Raw genomic sequence first — 17,919 nt, forward strand, 5'->3', positions numbered from 1 at the left:
GGCACAGGGACAGGCGAGGCTGGGCAGAGCGGAGGAAGGCGGGGGGACTCACACATCTCCCCAGGCCTCTCTCTACTCTGCCTCTCTCCTGCTCTTTTACACGGACGGTGATGCCAAGAAAACCATAAATCAAGGGATTTATATTTAGACGTTTAAACGGCAAAAGTGATGAGATAAGAACGGAGATATATATTTATATATTAGGGGTTTCTTTTCTCTCTCTCTTTTTTTTTTTTTTTGGTTGCACTGGGTCTTAGTTGCAGCATGCAGACTCCTTAGTTGTGGCATGCGAACTCTTAGTTGCAGCATGCACGTGGGATCTAGTTCCCTGATCAGGAATCGAACCCGGACCCCCTGCATTGGGAGCGCAGAGTCTTTTACACTGAGCCACCAAGGAAGTCCCTTTTTTTCTCTTTTTAAAAATGAACTCCAGACATCTAAAATTCAAGAACGAATTATACAGCTTTCCAACTCTCCTTGGCAACATCACAATAGATGACCAAAAGCAGGTGTTAAACGTCCTCTTCCAGGGATTTCCATTTTCCCAGGAAGCTTTAATGAGGCAGGTCACAGAATCTATGGCCCTGAAAAAGAGCCCAGTCTGGCAAAGGCTAAGCTTCTAAAAGCGCCCGCGGCCAGCCTTACAGCAGTACCCCTGGCGCATTATGCAGCCAATCGGCCAGCAGAGGGCACTCCTGCATCAGGACAGGCCAACTCCAGGCAGCCCTGTCTCAGCCCCCAGGTTCCAGGGCCTGGTGCAGGATTGTTACCTGGACAGAACAGGTAAGCGAGCTGGCTGGAGTTAAAGATTAAATAAAGATGACAGGAGAACGACCTGCAGAGAATGCAGCAAGGGAAAACTGAAGTCTTCAGAGCCCAAGGTCAAAGCAGGTACTCAGGTACAGGTACAAAGCAAGTCACCAGGCACTGCCCACCCCCGCCAGGATCTGAGGGAAGATGCAAATTAAATGTCAGCGCTGAGCCACTACAGAACAGAGAGGAGACGAGGCTCAGCAGACCGTCTGGGTGATGCAGGCAATCCCCAGTGGAGCTGAAGCAGCGCTTGCCCAGCACAGTGGGGGGTGTATGGGCAAGGCGGGACAGCCCATGCATGGCCCCAGATCCCTTTAGAGCCGGCTACAAAGGCAGAGTGCATTTTGTAAAATACACAAGAGCTATGGAAACTGGTAAATACTCTGCCCTTCCAAAATTACCACAAGAGATTTCTACCTTGGATTATTTCCCCGAAGAAAAGTTTTCTGGGCTTTATTTTTCAGTTTCAAGAAAATTCACTTAATGAAAATGTTCTTCATAGTAGATTTTTATTCCCTCTCTACTTTGAAAGTCAAAGCTGGACTGGCTGGATATTTGTCTTCGTCCGTTTAAACTATATTTTCTGAAATAACTAAAGCGGCTGTGCTCCCTCCCTAGTTTTTTACTAACTAACTTCATGTCGCTTGAGTTTAGAACGTATTTATCAGACTGTATCTATGTCAAAATACTGCACTATTTGGGTGCCCTCTTCATACACCTCTGATACACATTCCCATGCGGGGGACTGAAGGGGCAGGGAGCAGGGAACAGCGTCAGAGAGGAGGAGGGGGGAAGGGGGCAGAGACCCTAGGATAACATTCGGAAGCCTCTCGCCCTCGGGTCCCTGCAGACACCTGACTCACAGAGAGCCAGAAATGCAAACCTGAGCTTCCTCCTGATCTCCAGGATGCCAAGGAAGGGGGCAGAGACCATTTCGGACTGCCTCTGAGAGCACCTTGCCACCAACGGCAAAACCAGCCTGAAATGACCACTGGGTGTCTGCACCCCAGGGCAATGGTACACGTCATCTGCGCCCAGCGGGAGCCCAGGAGCTGTGCACGTCAGGGAGAGCCGTGTAAGGTTTTGTCAACTCTTTGGGGGAACATTATGGTACCGGCAGTTACTTAATTTGGCCAGCTGAAATATGGCAGTAGAGCGCGACTGGGCTTCTTTCCTGGTTCACCTATTACACTGTGAGAACGAACGGGATCCACTGGGCTAAAGCCCAGCGACAGAACAGAGCCGGTGGGACCATCCAGGTGATCGCCTTATTGGTGCCATGCTCACACGGACACCCAGTCAGCTCAGAGTTTAGCTCCCAGTTCCCGTGAGACCAGTGGCAGGGCTTGGACACTATAGGGTGACCTGGTGTAGTGCATAGGGTCTTTTTAAATCACCTCTTGTCATCTGAGCCTCAGTTTCCCATTCAGAGGGACATGTAATAATTACCCTATGGAGCTCTGGGGAGAATCAAATGAAATGGTCCATTTCCTAGCTTCTAATGGCAGGGACAGAATAGTGTAATCCTGGAATGACTGTTTTCATCATTCTCCAGTTGGTTAGCTAGCTTCACCATGTGTTCTCCCAGTTCTGATTAAATACAGTGTTAAGTCACCTGACCTGGTCCACTTAGTGATGAAGGTCTTCCCTGGTGATGATGGAGATGTTAGGTCTTGAGCGCAGCCCATGGTCATAGAACACATTCTCCTTTGCTAGAAGCCAAATGTGCTGCCCCTCTACCAGGCTCTGTGGTATCACTGCCAGTCTGAAAGGCAGGACCACTGCCCACACTCACAGGTCCACAGACACACACCGCCCCAGGTACTACGATACACACATTGGCAACTTTGAAGAGATATGACTGCCATCTGAGTCCAAGATGAGGGAGTTTGGTAAATAAATAGCCTTTCAAAATAATGATTCCTAAAAGGCTAAGAGAACTGATGACTTGACGACTCAATGACTTCCAAGGAGATCAGCCCAAAGGGGACCTAGCAAAAGGGAAATTTCATGTATCGAAAAGAGCAAGCTCTTTGGAATCAGACAGAGCTCAAATACTAACTCCAACTCCCAACCCCACCTCCTACGAACTGCATCCATGGGCAAGGTACCAAGCTCTCTAAGCCCTCATTTTCTCATAGGTGTTTTGTGAGTATTTATGAGAGGGGATGCTACACACACACACACACACACACACACACAATTCTATAGTCTAATAAGTCTGAGAAGCAAAAACTTGCAAGGTACATAGCATATCAAAAGCTCTAAAGAATCCTGCAATAAAGAAACCTGTCTAACTTGCTTAGCCGGTGTTTTTTAAAACCTCTTGACCCCAGGTAAATGTCAATACCTTGCCTGCTAAACACACCTTTGAAAAACGTTGAAATAATGAATATATAGTGCTTAATACAATGTAAGGTACCTAATACATCTTAATAATGGTAGACATCACCATATAAAATATTCTTTTCCCATCCCCTCCTGGATTCCTAGCATTCTACTACGATGGATATGATAAATATAGTAATGGTAGCGATGTGTCGTTACACTCTGGTGTTTGATCACACAGCTAACCCTAACAGATCCGGGTTCTGAACCAAGATGTGTCTGACCCCAAAGCCGTTATGCCATACTGTCTTCCCATCCCTCAGGGACCCCCCCCCTGGAGAGCAGAGCCCTTCAGCCGAGGTTAGAAGGGGCCAAACACGGTGAACACTTCCCCCTACCGGCCCCACAGGGGGCGAGAGGCCAGGGTTCCTACCTGGTGCCGGATCCCATCGTCGCCGACGCACTGGGTGCAGGCCTCCTCGGGGACACAGCTGCCTTCCAGCAGCACGTGGTGCAGGGGGCAGAAGCAGCCTTCTGAGGGATGGTCCCCACAGGAGCTCGAGTTGCCCTCACATTGGCGGGGGCAGCCGCGCTCACAGTGGTTGTAGACCAGGGATGGCGGGCACGGCACAGCTGCAGACAGAGAAGGGGGTCACCCTCAAGGGTCTGCACCAACCAGAGGGAAGTGGTTCAGCTTCAAGGCAGTTGATCATCTAACAAACTTGCCGGGGCAGAAACTGCTAGTTTCCACCAATTTTCATTCTCTCCATCTTTCATAGAAATAGACCTTCAAGCCGGGCACGTGACCACTCAGAATAAAGACTACATTTCCCAACTCCCTTGCAACTAAGTGCAGTCATGTGATTACATTCTGACCAGTGACCTGTAAGAGCAAGTGTAGACTCTTAACAGCAGTTTCTAAGGATCATTTTTTGAAAGACAGCTGCGTCTCTGGCCCTTTTCCTTCCTTCCCCTCATCCCGCCCCTTGAAACCGGATGTGATGCCCAGAGCTCCATCTTAAACTGTGAGGAAAAGGCACACCCAACTGAGGACGGAGCCAAGAACCAGAATCCACTTCGAGACCCAGAAAGAGCTGGGACTGCCTCCCTCTGACCAGCTGTGTGACACAGAATTTTATTTCTCTCTTACTTGTAGCCAAATTTAATCCCAACTGACGATGTGAACCTGTGTATCCTTAGGAAGTCCTATGGTTCTTTTCTTTGAATACACATATATTTAATGCTTCGAAAATTCTCTTAACCTTAAGTAAGGAATCCACAGCTATGGAAGGCTGCCCTGGGAGAAAAGCTACAAAGTGATCCACTTCTCCCCCTCTGGTCCTGCTCAACCCCTTCCTCACATTTTCACGGTGCCAAGGCAGGTGGTAGAGAAGGTTTCCAAGGATTTAGAGCACCAAAGACTTTCCTATAAATGCACGACAAATTGCCTGGAAGTAGACAAATTAATAAGCAGAGAAGGTGTGACCGGTAACTCAGAAACCGACATTTTCCCCTTAATCTGCAGGTAGGTTGAAAGGAGACTGTGTCATCCACGGGGACTCGGAAAACCAGAGCCCCAAAGACACCTGGGGGTTATCTAGTCCAACTATCTCATTCCAAGATGCAGAAACTGAGGTCCAGAAAGACTAAGGAAATAGCTGATGACCAGCTGAGCTGGGGCTAGGATGCCCAAGTCCTCCAGCCCCAGTTAAAGCTGTGACAGCATTATAATAATAAACTTGGAGACTCTGAGATGCCTGTACACATTGATCTCCCTCAAAAAAAAAAAAAAAAAAAGGTCAGGGATTACATTAGAAATTGAGGTTGCTGAAGTTCAGTGCTCTTGCCACCCCAACAGCCCCTGAGAGCAGGGGCCATGCCTGACTCATTTTGGTGTCCCTGACATGTTAAATATTAAATGCATGCCAAGTCCAAGTAAGGAAGCTGACCTTGGGAGGTGTCTACACTAGCAATCCTGTGGTGTTCGTAATGAAGAAGCTTCTTGGTATTCAAATGGCAAAATTCCACTCACACTTCAAAATCCTGCTAAGGCATGGGCTGCTCTGTGAGCCTTTGCTGAAGCCTGGTGCCGTTCCAAATTCGAGGTGACTGACTGCTCAGTCTGTACTTTGCTGTTGCCGGGATGTGTCTCATACATTAAAATCACATTTGTATGACCTGCAGAACTACTGCTAGAAAGGACCATGCTCTCATTTACATAGAAATTCATTACATAGAAATTCTATGTTCAAATTACTTATACATCTACCATCTTATTTGATCCTGAATGGAATCCTAGGAAACAGGAAATCCAGAGGTTTTGATCTTCATTGCCCAGATAAAGAACGTGAGGCCCAGAGAGGCTGAGCAGGTCCCCCATTCGTTGGTCTTCACAGCGTTTGGGGGTGCCTAAGGAGACTCACCACAGAAATCGGGGGTCCTCCAGTCGACACACACCCCCTTGGTCCGACAGAGGTGGGCATAAGAGGCAATGGCCTCACACACTTGCTCCTGGTGGCAACTGTCCTGCTGGCAGATGGCGTGAAATGTGGCCGGGGCAAGGACCGCGTGGCACTCGGCAAACAGCTCCGAGAGGAGGACCTGGCAGTGGGAGCCCCTGGAGATGGGACATGGCTCCTCGGGACCCAGCAGGCATGTCTGCCCCGGCTTCTGCACCGTCCACTCCTGGACCAGCGTCTTCCAGTCTGAGGTGACTGTGCCATCCCTCAGCATGAAGTCATTGGCCCCATTCTCATCACAGATGCCTAGAGAAGCAAGGAAAGACATGGTTAGGAGCCCAGGGTGCCAACCCCTTGATGCCGGAGACCTGGCCATTCTCCATCACCGCCAGCATCTGCACCTTACTACTGGACCCAGCAGTGTCCAAGGGCCCTGAGGATAGGGCAAGGAGGGTTTATGTCAGGGAGGAGGGTCAGAAGATATTCTTACCACAGAGACCGTACATCTTTGAGGCAAAGGTCTTGGGGCTCAGCTGCAGCTGGAACTCGTTGTTTTGTGGGGTGAAGGTGAGGATGTGGCCCAGATGGTTGAGTCTGACCTCATACATAATGGCACCGTAGACACTGACCTCCATGTCCCCACCCACGTAAGGGGCAGAGACCAGCCTCCCATTCACCACCACCTGCCCAAAGAAGAAAACCACCCATCAGTAGTCAGGGCAACAAGGAATCCTAGGGTTTCACTCTTAGCCGCTTTCCAAAGTTCCTGACAGTTCCTACACATTCACCCCACTCAAGTCCACTGTTATCCACAAACCCGGACATTTGCCAGCAGCTCTTCGAAGACAAAGGAGCTTTGCAGAGCTTGACAAAAGAGTGGACTCTTATAACACTGAACAGACAGCCATGCATCTGGCACCCGAAAGCCCAGGGATTAAGAGGAACCTTGAGTCACTCTACAGGGAAGATGACTCCTCAAGAAAAGCTGGGGAAGTTGCTTACTTGCCAACTGGCCAGCGCCCTATCTCCAGGAGCATCTAACAGGACTACTTTAACCATTTGATCTGATTTGATTGACTAGCTCTTTGGAGGCCCCACAATATATCTTATCAAACCTATTAAAATATACTCACATCCCACAATGAATATAATTTTTGCTGTAAAAATTTTAGAAGGCTTTTTATCCTTTTTTTTTTTTTTTTTTTGCGGTACACGGGCCTCTCACTGTTGTGGCCTCTCCTCACTGGTGTGGCCTGTTGCGGAGCACAGGCTCCGGACGCGCAGGCTCAGCGGCCATGGCTCACGGGCCCAGCCGCTCCGCGGCATGTGGGATCTTCCCGGACCGGGGCACGAACCCGCGTCCCCTGCATCGGCAGGCAGACTCTCAACCACTGCGCCGCCAGGGAAGCCCGCTTTTTATCCTTTTGATTTTTCTATTTTTGTCTGTGAGCTACTCATTTAACATATGACGAGCTGTGATTTTTCAGCAATCACTGTGCACGTTCAAGAATTCTTGCAAGAGGAGAACATCTAACCCATAAGCCGCTTTCATGAAATGAAATATTTACGATTTCTAAATGAACGTGTAAAGAAGTTGGCATAAAGCAACCTCTTGTAAACATTTAATCAAACATTTATTTTTTATCAGTTTTGCAGTTTTCTTTTTGAATCTTGGGTCCACACATTTTGTTTGGGCCCAGAATATTTTCATAGGCCCTAAATATTTTCCTTTGGAAGGTTCGCGGGCCCTGGGTACAGGGCACGTAATGCCTGCTGGGCAAACAGCCTGGTGTCACCCCCATTCTTCTACCAGTGCCAGAAACTGGCACGACATTCATCACAATGTAATGCTATCGAAAATGGACCCTTTCTTCCAAATCTGGACCCAAAACAACATGAAATTACACCACGAGGGAGATAGCAATGAGCCCCTCCTACAAAGGTGGCGCTCTGCTCACGGGGCAGGAGGCCGAGTCCACAACAGGAGCACCAGCTAAAACCGGCTTCCACCGGGTCCATGTGGCTTCCCCAAGGGTCTGCCGCTGCCACGCTACAGGACTCACAGAAAGCACCTCCTACCTCCATGTTGCTGCGGAGCTCAACCGAGACACCGTTATGCTTCACCTCGATGGACTTCATGCAGGCCTGCCTTGCCCTGGCGCTGCAGGCGTCATTATGGAGCAGCACCTCCAGGTCTTGTTCCTTGTTGTGAAATAAGACGTACGAGCAGTTGCCAGTCAGCTTGAAATTCTGTCCATCAAAGGTCACGATGTGCCGAGTAGAGCTGCCAGTGCAGACACCTGGACGGAGAGAGCAAAGGATGGATATGACCTGCCCAGACTTCCTCTCCTATCTCCTCTGCTCTCTTTGGACTGACAGGGAGACTTGCGAGTACATCTTTCCATAGACTTCTGACATTGAAAACCATGTTAAGGCTTCACATATGAAAACAAAGAGAATCAGCTAGGATGGCAGTAAGGAAAATTCAAAATGGAAAGAAACAGATACAATTAAAAGAATAATGTAGGTAATGAATAACGTAAGCACACAGAAGGGAGCGGGGAAACCATCCTAAATAACTTTGGGGAAAAACTTACTATATACCCAGAGGCTAACAACAAAAAGAATTGTGCACAAATGTGTACTCTAGTTAGTAGATCTGTTTTTCATAAAGGTATTGGTTAGCAGTCCTGAAACTGCTTTACGTGTATTCTGTGTAGGGTCTACAGAGGAATGATGGCCCAGGGTTGTTCTAAAAGTGATCCTGGGCTTCCCTCGTGGCGCGGTGGTTGAGAGTCTGCCACCGACGCAGGGGACACGGGTTCGTGCCCCGGTCCGGGAAGATCCCACATGCCGCGGAGCGGCTGGGCCCGTGAGCCATGGCCGCTGAGCCTGCGCGTCCGGAGCCTGTGCTCCGCAACGGAAGAGGCCACAACAGTAAGAGGCCCGCGTACCGCAAAAAAAAAAAAAAAAATAGTGATCCTAAGTGAACTTCTGCTACACAGTAAGGAGGACGTCAAAAGAGAGAAAGAAAGAGAGCCTATGAGGGGTTGGATGCAAAAACAAACAAATAAACAAAAAAAAATAACAAAACAAAACAAAAAACCCAGAAGGATGGCAGGGTGAAGCAGCAGACAGCGAAAGAATATAGAATATGCAACTGATATCAAAGGACCACTCCTGAGAGCTGGTAAGAAAATGCAGCTGCCTTAAACACCTGCCAGGCCGGTGAGTGCAGGGCCTCTCACAGAAGCACCAGTCGTATAAGAACTTGGAGAAGCCACTTCCAGCTCCTCCCTCTCTGGGCTCCAAGCTGGAGGGAGGCTGACTACACCCCTTTCCCAGAGGCCAGGAGCCCACACAGGGATTAGGGAGGTGTTTCAACTCCAACTCAAGTTCAAAGTCTTGATTATTACCTGAGAGTGGGCATCTAATTACCAAATTGAGACCGTGTTTTACGACTTAAGGCAACCATAGAACTCTTTATAAATAAACAGAAATCGTATGAGGTCTGATAGAGTTCTCATCCAGGCAAAAAGGAACTTTATCCCACTCAATAAATTCTAAAGGGAGAGTGAGGTACAAGATGCGGTTTTGATTTCAGCCCGCAAGTGGTGTCTGTTCATCATAATCAACTCGATCCATCCACTGCTGAGCAGGGATTGCCATAAGCAAACATTTCTCCCAACCATGAGACAGAGGGCTAGGCCACCCCACAGACGAACGCTCCCCACAGGTCTGCATGTGATGGAGCTGACTAGGTCCTCCTATTAAACCAGGCCACCGTGATGGTACACCCTGCATCCAGCGCTCAAACCCCTACAGGTATGATGGGGGCTTCTCTCTCACTGCTGTCCCTGCCCTGCCTGGACCCCCTAAGGGTGACTCGTCAACAGCCAAGCTGAGCACTGACCTCAGAAAATCCATTCTTCCTTCTGGTGATGCATTATCTGGGGCAGTGCCCTCCAGAAGGCACAGGAAGGGAACAGGGAGCCCTGGGACTGAATGGAAACACGTCCCGAGGTCACAAGAGGGAGGGAACACGGGTGGAGGGGGAAACGGGCTTCTGGTCTACCTCTCTGCACAACCAAGCAAAAAGCACTGCCCCTCGAACACCGTCCAAGCTGGAGAAGCAGAGGACTCACAGGGGCAGGTCCAGCGGCAGCCACAGGCCTCTTCCACCCTGATCGGGGACTGGCTGTTGGGGCAGGAAGGCCGCAGCTGCTGGTCACAGTTGACCCGGTGACTATTCAGCAAGGTCTGGCCATCTGGCAGGCAGGTCACCGTATGGCACCGATCCGGCAAGGTCCAGATGTCCCCGGGCTGCAGAGGAAGAACCAGGTTCAGGCAGGGAATGGAATGAGGCACTTCAACACCCACCAGGCAACTGACCCCCTTGGAAAACATAGAGACTAGGCCTTGGGCCTAAATGGTCAGGAGACAGGATACAGAACATAGGATGTACAGGCGGATCCACCCCAACCACAACCAAAATTTAAAAAAAGAGGCTATAATGGTAAGAGGGAGAATTGGACCCAGACCAAAGGAGGAAAAGTTCACCAGGGGAATGAGGGCCCCAAATACACATTCCTGATCTTTCCTTCAAAGTCAACGGAAATGAACGTACCCTCCTCTCATTCCCGTCCTCATCCACGCAAACACTGATGAACCCTGAAACAGACACAAGCAAGATCTCTGCTCCCACCCACCATCCAGAAATTCCAAGCCCTTCACTCGGCTACCTGGCTGGTCCTCGAAGCTGGATGAACTCTGAAAAGAACGTGAGTGGGTTTAGCAGTGAGGATGCAGGTACAGGAGATTAGGAGGATGTCATCCCGTGGTTCTTTGTGGTTAGTAGTCGTTACAGTGACACAACAGTGATAACATGGCAACAACCACAGTCAGTATCTCCTTGTCCTCTTTTGTATATCGATCAGTGCCTAGTGAGAGGAGGAAGATGCAGCAAGAGGCTGAAAACTTAAAAGAGATCAAGGTTCCTACCCGGAGAGCCATCGTCTATCAAGAAAGGGCAATAACTCTAGTAGGTTTAGGCTCACAGCTAATTACATTAGGAAAATATAGAAAACCAGGTTTTCAAAAAAGCATGTACGGTAAAAATAAAAAGTTCCTAACCTTAAATCAACTTAAACTACGGTAGTTTGATGTTATATTCTATGTTATTGTATTTCTTTTTTTTTAATCTTTTCAGTTTCGTATTTTATTGAAGTATAGTTGATTTACAATATTGTGTTAGTTTCAGGTGTACAGCAAAGGGACTGTTATTTTTTTTCAGATTATCTTCCATTATAGATTATTACAAGATATTGGATGTAATTCCTTGTGCTAGACGGTAAATCCCTGTTGCTTTTCTAAAGCCCTTTATACCCATGGTGACGGTGAGTGCGGGGCATGGGGAAGAGGTCCATGATCTAAGGATGTTGGAGTTCCCTGCCTCTGTCTTCCACTTCTTTGACCAAGAGCTCTGTGCTCAAGTTAGCATGGACGGTAAGGATGGAAGGAGGTCTATACACAGAGAACTTTCTGGTAACCCCTTGGAGGTTTGCCTTACGACCTTCCACGAGTAGACACTTACAGGTCCCGGCCTGTAACACAAACTTACTTCAAGGCCAAATCTTGTATAGGAGAACCTCTGAGTCTCTAGATGGGTTCGGTTGCTTTTGTTTCTGTTTTGAGGGGGATAAGAAAAACATGCCAAGACTCACCAGAGCACAGCTTGTGGAGGAAGGAATTGCCCAGGGCGATCATGGTGGGGAGGTCTTCGATCCGCTGGAGCTGCACCACGTTGGAGCTGGCCCCTGGGCCCGCCAAGATTCTCAGCTGGGCCAAGTCATACCCGTCTCCAATCCCAATGGGGAACACCGCCACTCCTAGGGTTACAGAGGAGCAAGAAAGGGTCTGCGTCAGCCTTTGGCCAGGTGGGCTCAAAATGCGCTGGCCTGAAGCTACGCCCAGCGTGTGCACAGAGCCTCATGTTTTCCAAACTGGCCACTCACACCGACCCTGTGAGGAGGGCATTCAGTCAATCAACAAACGTTAGTGAGGTCCTGCTCTGTGTCAGGTACTATTCTAAGCAGTGAGGATACTGTAAACCAAGCAGATCAAGTCCTGGCCTCATGGAGCTTACACTGGGGAGAGACAGACAACACACACACAAGTAAGTAAATATCTAGTAGTTCAGACCTGGGTAAGTGCTTAGGAAAAAACAAGATGGGGTAAGGAAGATAAGAGTTACTAGGGTAGGGGTGAGGGTTATTGTTTCATACAGGATGGTTGGAGATGTGTGCGGTGAAAAGATGAAGGGCAGAAGGAGCCAAGAGGACATCCTGAGCACAGAGACAGTGCGTGCAAAGGCCCTGGGGCAGAAAATTGGCTGCACAGTCCAGGGAGGCCAGAGCAGAGAAAGCGGGAGAGGGACACAGATCATGCAGAGCTTCAGAGGCCGCGGGAAGGACTAAACATGTTCTCTGAATGAAATGGGAGCCAGCCGAGACTTGAGAGCAGAGGAGTGACGTGGGTGAGCTGACTTCAATGTTTAAAGGGTCACTGCAGCTGCTCTGCTGATTGTGAACTTCGGGGGCAAGGACAGAAGCTCGTAGAAAGCTGTTCCAGGTAGAAAGCTATTACAGTAATCCAGGTGAGAGGTGATGGGGGCTTGAACTGGGAGACAGTGGTGCAGGTGGCATGCAGGTGATATGGCGTGGTGGCATTCTCAGTGTATTTTGAAGATGGAATATAGTTTGTTGATGGACTGGATGGACGTATGAGAGAACTAGAGGAATTAAGGACGCTGAGGCTTTTGGCCTCAGCAACTGGAAGGATGGAACCGCCATTTTCCTAAGATGGGAAAGACTGTAAGAAGAGGGGATTTGGATGTGAGGGTCAGTAATTCAGTTTATGCTGAGTTGCCTGTTGGAACATCTAGGTGGAGATGTTCTAATTCCTAATCCAGACTGGAGATAGGAATTCTTAAGTCAATCGTGCATAAATGTATCTAGACGAATGACACAGAATGAGACCACCCAGGAGGTGAGTGTAAGAAGAGAAGAGAAAATGTCAGTCACAGGGCTTAGCCGGGGGTACGTGCATCTACAGGTGAGAAACAGGCTTTGAACGGTTCAGTGATGTGCCCTGGATCATGTCTGTTTCCTCCAGACCACAGCTGCTTCCTTTCTCGATGAAAGACTTTCTTTGGATTCTTGATACTAAAGGAGAAAAGTCTCCATCATAAAATTACCCCAATTAGTTCTCCAGAAAGTTCTAGGTATTTGCAGTTTGCTTACGATTAGAGCTAATTTTCTGCTAGCAGCTTTTCATCTTTTCTAAGCTGGTTGTATCACCCCAACGTACATCCTTTCAGGGTCTTTTTCCCCAAAATAATAGGTTTCATCAATAGGTCACATTCATTCATTTAACAAACGTTAAATGGTCACCTATTTTGTGCATCGTGCACAGACAATACAAAAATAAGCAAGATTTTGCCCGTGCCTTCAAAGAATCCCTAGTTTGTGCAAGAAACAGATATCTAACATAAAAACAATGTGGTTTGCACATTTTGAGTCGTTCCAACGGTACAGAAAAGGGAGTGAATAACTCCCGGGAAGACATCAGAGGAGAGACAGAGCGGGGTTTTGAAAGATGAGCCACTCTCCCGGGGGCACGGGAAGGTGTCGCGTCACGTCACCCGCTCACCCAGCCCCCCGCCAGCGCGACACTGCCTGCCCTGGCTCGCGTGCTCTTGCTGTTCCCAGCACAAGCTCTCATAGGCACCGAGGCTCGGGCACACCTGCATCCGTCCCCTTCCTAAAGCAGCAGCCTTGGTCTCCTGTCCATCCTGCACCCCCAAGCCCCTTAGGCTGGTACTGGACAGGGGCTCAGAATACAGGAAGGTCTCCGACGGCTCTCAAAGCCCCAAAATGTATCACTCTAGCCTCAGAGTGGAGAGAGGCTAAGGACACCACAGGCGCGGGGGTATGACCCAGCCCTCAACGCAGAGGGAATATGTGGAGAAGTTAAAAGGTACGGTCAAGGTCTTCCCTGGTGGTGCAGTGGTTAAGAATCTGCCAGCCAGTGCAGGGGACACGGGTTCGATCCCTGGTCCGGGAAGATCTCACATGCCGCGGAACAACTAAGCCCATGCACCACAACTACTGAAGTCCACGCGCCTAGAGCCCTCGAGCCACAACTACTGAGCCTGCGTGTCACAACTACTGAAGCCCGCGAGCCTAGAGCCCGTGCTCTGCAACAAGAAAAGCCACCGCAGTGAGAAGCCCGAGCACTGCAACGAAGAGTAGCCCCCGCTCGCCGCAACTAGAGAAAGCCCGCGCGCAGCAACGAAGACCCAACGCAGCCATAAATAAATAAGTAAATAAATAAAATACATTTATAAAAATAAAGTTACAGTTGAAAGCATGCAGACACATGAAGGATAAACACACATTTATTACTGCTTGGTTTCCAAATAACACAGGGATTGGGCAATTTCCCGCTGCTTGAAACCAGGCCCCATGTGGGTATTAAGTATTCAAAATCAGCCAGGACGTCGCAAAGTAACCGCCGCCCACTCTGAACCCGCTAGCAGTTTGCGGGCACAGGACTGCACCCCCGACACTTACGGCTGGATCTGGCGGCAGCGGCGGCCTCACCCACTGAGTCCGTGGAAGTGCCCATGACCAGGATGACCACCGCCTTCGCAGCTTCAGGCCTGGCACCGTGGACTTGGGATGTGACATAGCGCACTGCAAAGCCCAACGCGTTCCCTGGAAGAGAGAACGGGCCACACAGTCAGTCCTGATGCGGGGAAGGTGGGTGTGAGGCCGGCTGAGCGTCCTGCCTCCAGGGGGAGCCTTAGGTCATCGAAACGGAGGAACTCAGAGACTCAGAGAGTCTCACACACAAGTGAGATCCATCGGGAAGAGCACCTTGGCCCTTGGTTTACAGGGAAGAAAACTAAGGCCAAGGAGCCAAGGGGCCGGCCGGGGTTAACCGGTCACTTATACCAAGAACTGGGGCCAGACGCGGCCCCTGCACCCCAGCCCGCCAGCGCGTTACCGATTTGGCTGGGGCCGCCCTCCTGCTGCATGTGGTCCACGAGGCTCAGTAAGTGGGTCTTCTCGAGGGGCACGGTCCACGGCACGTCGATGGTGGTGATACTTCCGTACTGGAGCACCGACACCTGGGTGAGCTGAGGGCCTGACAGGAGAGGAAGCACAGAAGTCACACTTTGAATCAGGAAGAGCCCCTGAAAGCGCCCCTTCGGGCGCCTCACTCACCTATATTGGCTCTTGAGATGAAAGCCTTGGCAAAACTCTTCATTTCGTCAAAGTAAGAAGCTGGAAAGCTGGAGGAGCCATCCAGGAGGAGGACCACATCCAGGGGCTGGCTGCAGTCTGCAAGGAGAGCAGAGGGGAGCAACCAGGGCTGTGGGGGACTGGCACCAGGCCCCTGCAGCAGACACACACTCAGTGGGTGTGCAGGGCGCTGCCGACCACGCAGCGCCACAGAGGGGAGGCGTGTCCCCCGGTTCTGCACCTCGGCAGCTGGCGCCAGGCAGCAGGGAAGGGGGCCGTGAGTCCCCGGGTTTGGAGGCACTGGGGAGACTCCAACTCCACCCAAAGGCAGTTTAAATGCTACAGATGGAAGCAAGAGGCATCCTCCCCTCCATTTCGGGGGCTGCAACTCTTCTAGAACTGAGTGAAATACTGGAGCAGAAAACAGGCAGATGACAAGAGGAAACAGAGCAGCACATCCCTGGAAGGTGGGCTTGTGTGTCCTCAGGTCTCACGGGGCACGCAAGGAGCTAGAAGGTGAACTGATTAAAAATGCCTAAAGCTCATGTTAATGTTTGGGAACAGGGTCACGATCGCAGTGAGGAAACAACCTCTGGCCCAAACACTGTTCTGAGGTTTGATGATGCTATTACGGAAATAGCACGAGAATTTAGACAAATCTGTGGCTCTGACGAAAACAAAAACAAAGAAACAAAGGCACGGATAACGAGTGTGGGGTCAAGAGACCGCAAAAGAAGGCTAGTGATTCTGGGGCGCCCCAACCACACCAAGTCACGGTGTTAAAGAGCTAGGAAGTGACGCAGCGTTAGTACCAGTTAAGAGGCGATAATCACAGCTGTGGAGTTACGTCATTTCTGAGCACCTGCTAAGTACCGGGTACCGCTCTAAGCGTATTTCAAGTGCTAGTGTTACCAGCATTCTACAAATGAGGAGACTGATGGACACAGGGGTACTTGCCCAAAATTACCCCAAAATTATTACCAAAATAATTGCAAAAATTACCCAGCTCGTAGGTGTCAGAGGTGAGATTCAAACTAAGGCAGCACGGCTCCAGAATCTACTGGACTTCCTGGCCTTGCCCCGAAGAATGTCAGGCGCTGAGAAAAATTTTATCCACCCAGTGTGGTAAAAAAAGCTGATAGTCGCCATATTGAACAGGTTGCCTCCAAGGCAGGGAGTGGAACTGGGTGGGGATGCTGCTATATGGTAAAGCAGGACTTGTATTTTTTTTACTCCATATCCTGGTTTTGCTTACATCTTAATAAGCTTGCATTACCTTTGCATTTTCAAACTCAGACAATAAGAAAAGATCCTTCCCCCCAAACAAAGATCACAGGTGGGGTGGAAGGTGAGGAAACGCAGACACTCTGAAGGCAGGGGTCTGGCCGAAGGCACAGAGCAGGGAAGCCAGATCTGAACCTGAGAACCGCATCTCCACCAAGGCCACCCCCAGTGCCCCCAAGTCCTCGCCCCCATGCAAGGCGCCCGCATACCTGAGACGGGGGCGGAGGTGGGGAGATGCGGCCCCTCTCTGGAGCAGCACCTCTGCAGCACCAGGTCAGGAGCCTCTCGGGGGAGCGTCTCGAAGTCCTTGATGAAGATGGGGGCCTGGGGCCAGCCGATCTTCTCCAGCTCCGGCACGTCCACGCGAGGCCCCACTCCGATGGGCACCACCTGGATGTCTCCGGGCATCCGCCTGATCTCATCTGAGGCCGGGCTTCCCGTGACCATGTAGACCAGGTTGGGCGCCTGCCCCCGGTCCCCCTGGCTGGCCGAGAAGCTGTGCTCCGACAGGTACTGCAGGGCCAGCCCGGTGTTGGTCCGGTTGCCACCCCGGTAGCGGATCTCCCGCAGCCGCCGCAGGACGTCCTCCTTGGACTGCGCCTCTCTGAAGGAGTGCTCCACGGTCACCACGTACGAGTACTGCAGCACCGTGACGTGGACACCGTCCTGGCCCACGTCCATCTGCCGGATCACCTCCTCCAAGAACTCTGTGCTCCTGTTGAAGCTGGCCTCGCCCACGCTGTCCGACCCTTCCAGGAGGAACGCCACATCCAGGACCACGGAGCTCCTCCTGGGCGCCAGCGTCACGGGGACCTGGGCCGTGAGCGGCCGCTGCGTGGGGGCAGGCGCTTCGGGGGCGAGGTCGCAGAGGTAGCTGATGATCTCATCCCTCCGCTGCTCCAGCTCGTCCACGCCGCTGAGCACGAAGGCCTTGTTCTCGGGGGCCTGCTTCTCGAGGAGGCGGATCTGCCTGAGGCTGGCGTGAGGCCCGATGCCCACGGGGACCAGGACGACCTTCTTCTTCTTCAGGCCCTGGACGTAGCGGACCAAGTTCCGGGCCAGCCTGGGGGGCTCCTGGCTGGCCGTGAGCAGCAGGGCCACGCGGGAGGCCTCAGGCCGGTCCACCTTGCTGAAAATCTGGAAGAGCGTGTACTTCAAGACCTCGCTGGTGGAGGCCACCTCGCTGCCCGCGTACTTCACCTGCCCGGCGATGCGCCGCAGCTCCGACGGCCGCTTCCGGTCCTGCAGTGCGATGTAGGCGTGGGAGCCGTCATGGTACTCCACCACGGCCACGCGGATGCGCTTCTGGGAGATGTGCAGACGCTCCATCACGCCCACCACGAACGCCTTCAGCGTCTCGAAGTCGGCCTCAGACAGCTTGGAGGAGCCGTCCAGCAGGAAGACCAGGTCCAGGAGTTTGCTGCAGAAGAAGTCGTGCAGGGGCGGCTCCGGCGTGTCCTCCACGTACGGGGTGGTGAGGTCAACCGGGCCTTCTGTGGGGGGCACCACCAGGCCTCCCAGTTCCCTGCAGGCTTCACAGGTGAGGCTGACACCATCACAGTGACTGCAAGAGGGGAGAGACCGAAATGGTTCAGGAGGAACCTCTGGGCACTTCCCAGCCCACCGAACCCGAGACCCCAAGGAACACTCCCCACTCGAGAGAGACACCATGTTTAACATAGTCCCCAAGCAGCCCCCTACACACACACACACACACACACACACAC

At 51.2% G+C, this 17,919-nt stretch overlaps 1 protein-coding gene across 1 annotated transcript in view; it reads right to left on the reverse strand.

Moving 5' to 3' along the window:
- VWF (von Willebrand factor) overlaps positions 1-17,919 on the reverse strand; it is a 136,653-nt gene that overhangs the window by 29,622 nt on the left and 89,112 nt on the right. The window contains exons 28-38 of the mRNA XM_082849290.1: positions 16,402-17,756; positions 14,891-15,007; positions 14,670-14,810; positions 14,234-14,377; positions 11,324-11,488; positions 10,228-10,271; positions 9,746-9,923; positions 7,680-7,900; positions 6,091-6,283; positions 5,565-5,906; positions 3,575-3,774 (exon numbers count right to left, since the gene is read on the reverse strand). Of these exons, the coding sequence (XP_082705416.1) occupies positions 3,575-3,774; positions 5,565-5,906; positions 6,091-6,283; positions 7,680-7,900; positions 9,746-9,923; positions 10,228-10,271; positions 11,324-11,488; positions 14,234-14,377; positions 14,670-14,810; positions 14,891-15,007; positions 16,402-17,756 (3,100 nt within the window). The remainder of the gene's footprint in view (positions 1-3,574; positions 3,775-5,564; positions 5,907-6,090; positions 6,284-7,679; positions 7,901-9,745; positions 9,924-10,227; positions 10,272-11,323; positions 11,489-14,233; positions 14,378-14,669; positions 14,811-14,890; positions 15,008-16,401; positions 17,757-17,919) is intronic.

The sequence above is a fragment of the Leucopleurus acutus genome (genome assembly GCF_964270905.1).
Source record: "Leucopleurus acutus genome assembly, chromosome: 11".
Classification (NCBI taxonomy): Eukaryota; Metazoa; Chordata; class Mammalia; order Artiodactyla; family Delphinidae; genus Leucopleurus; species Leucopleurus acutus.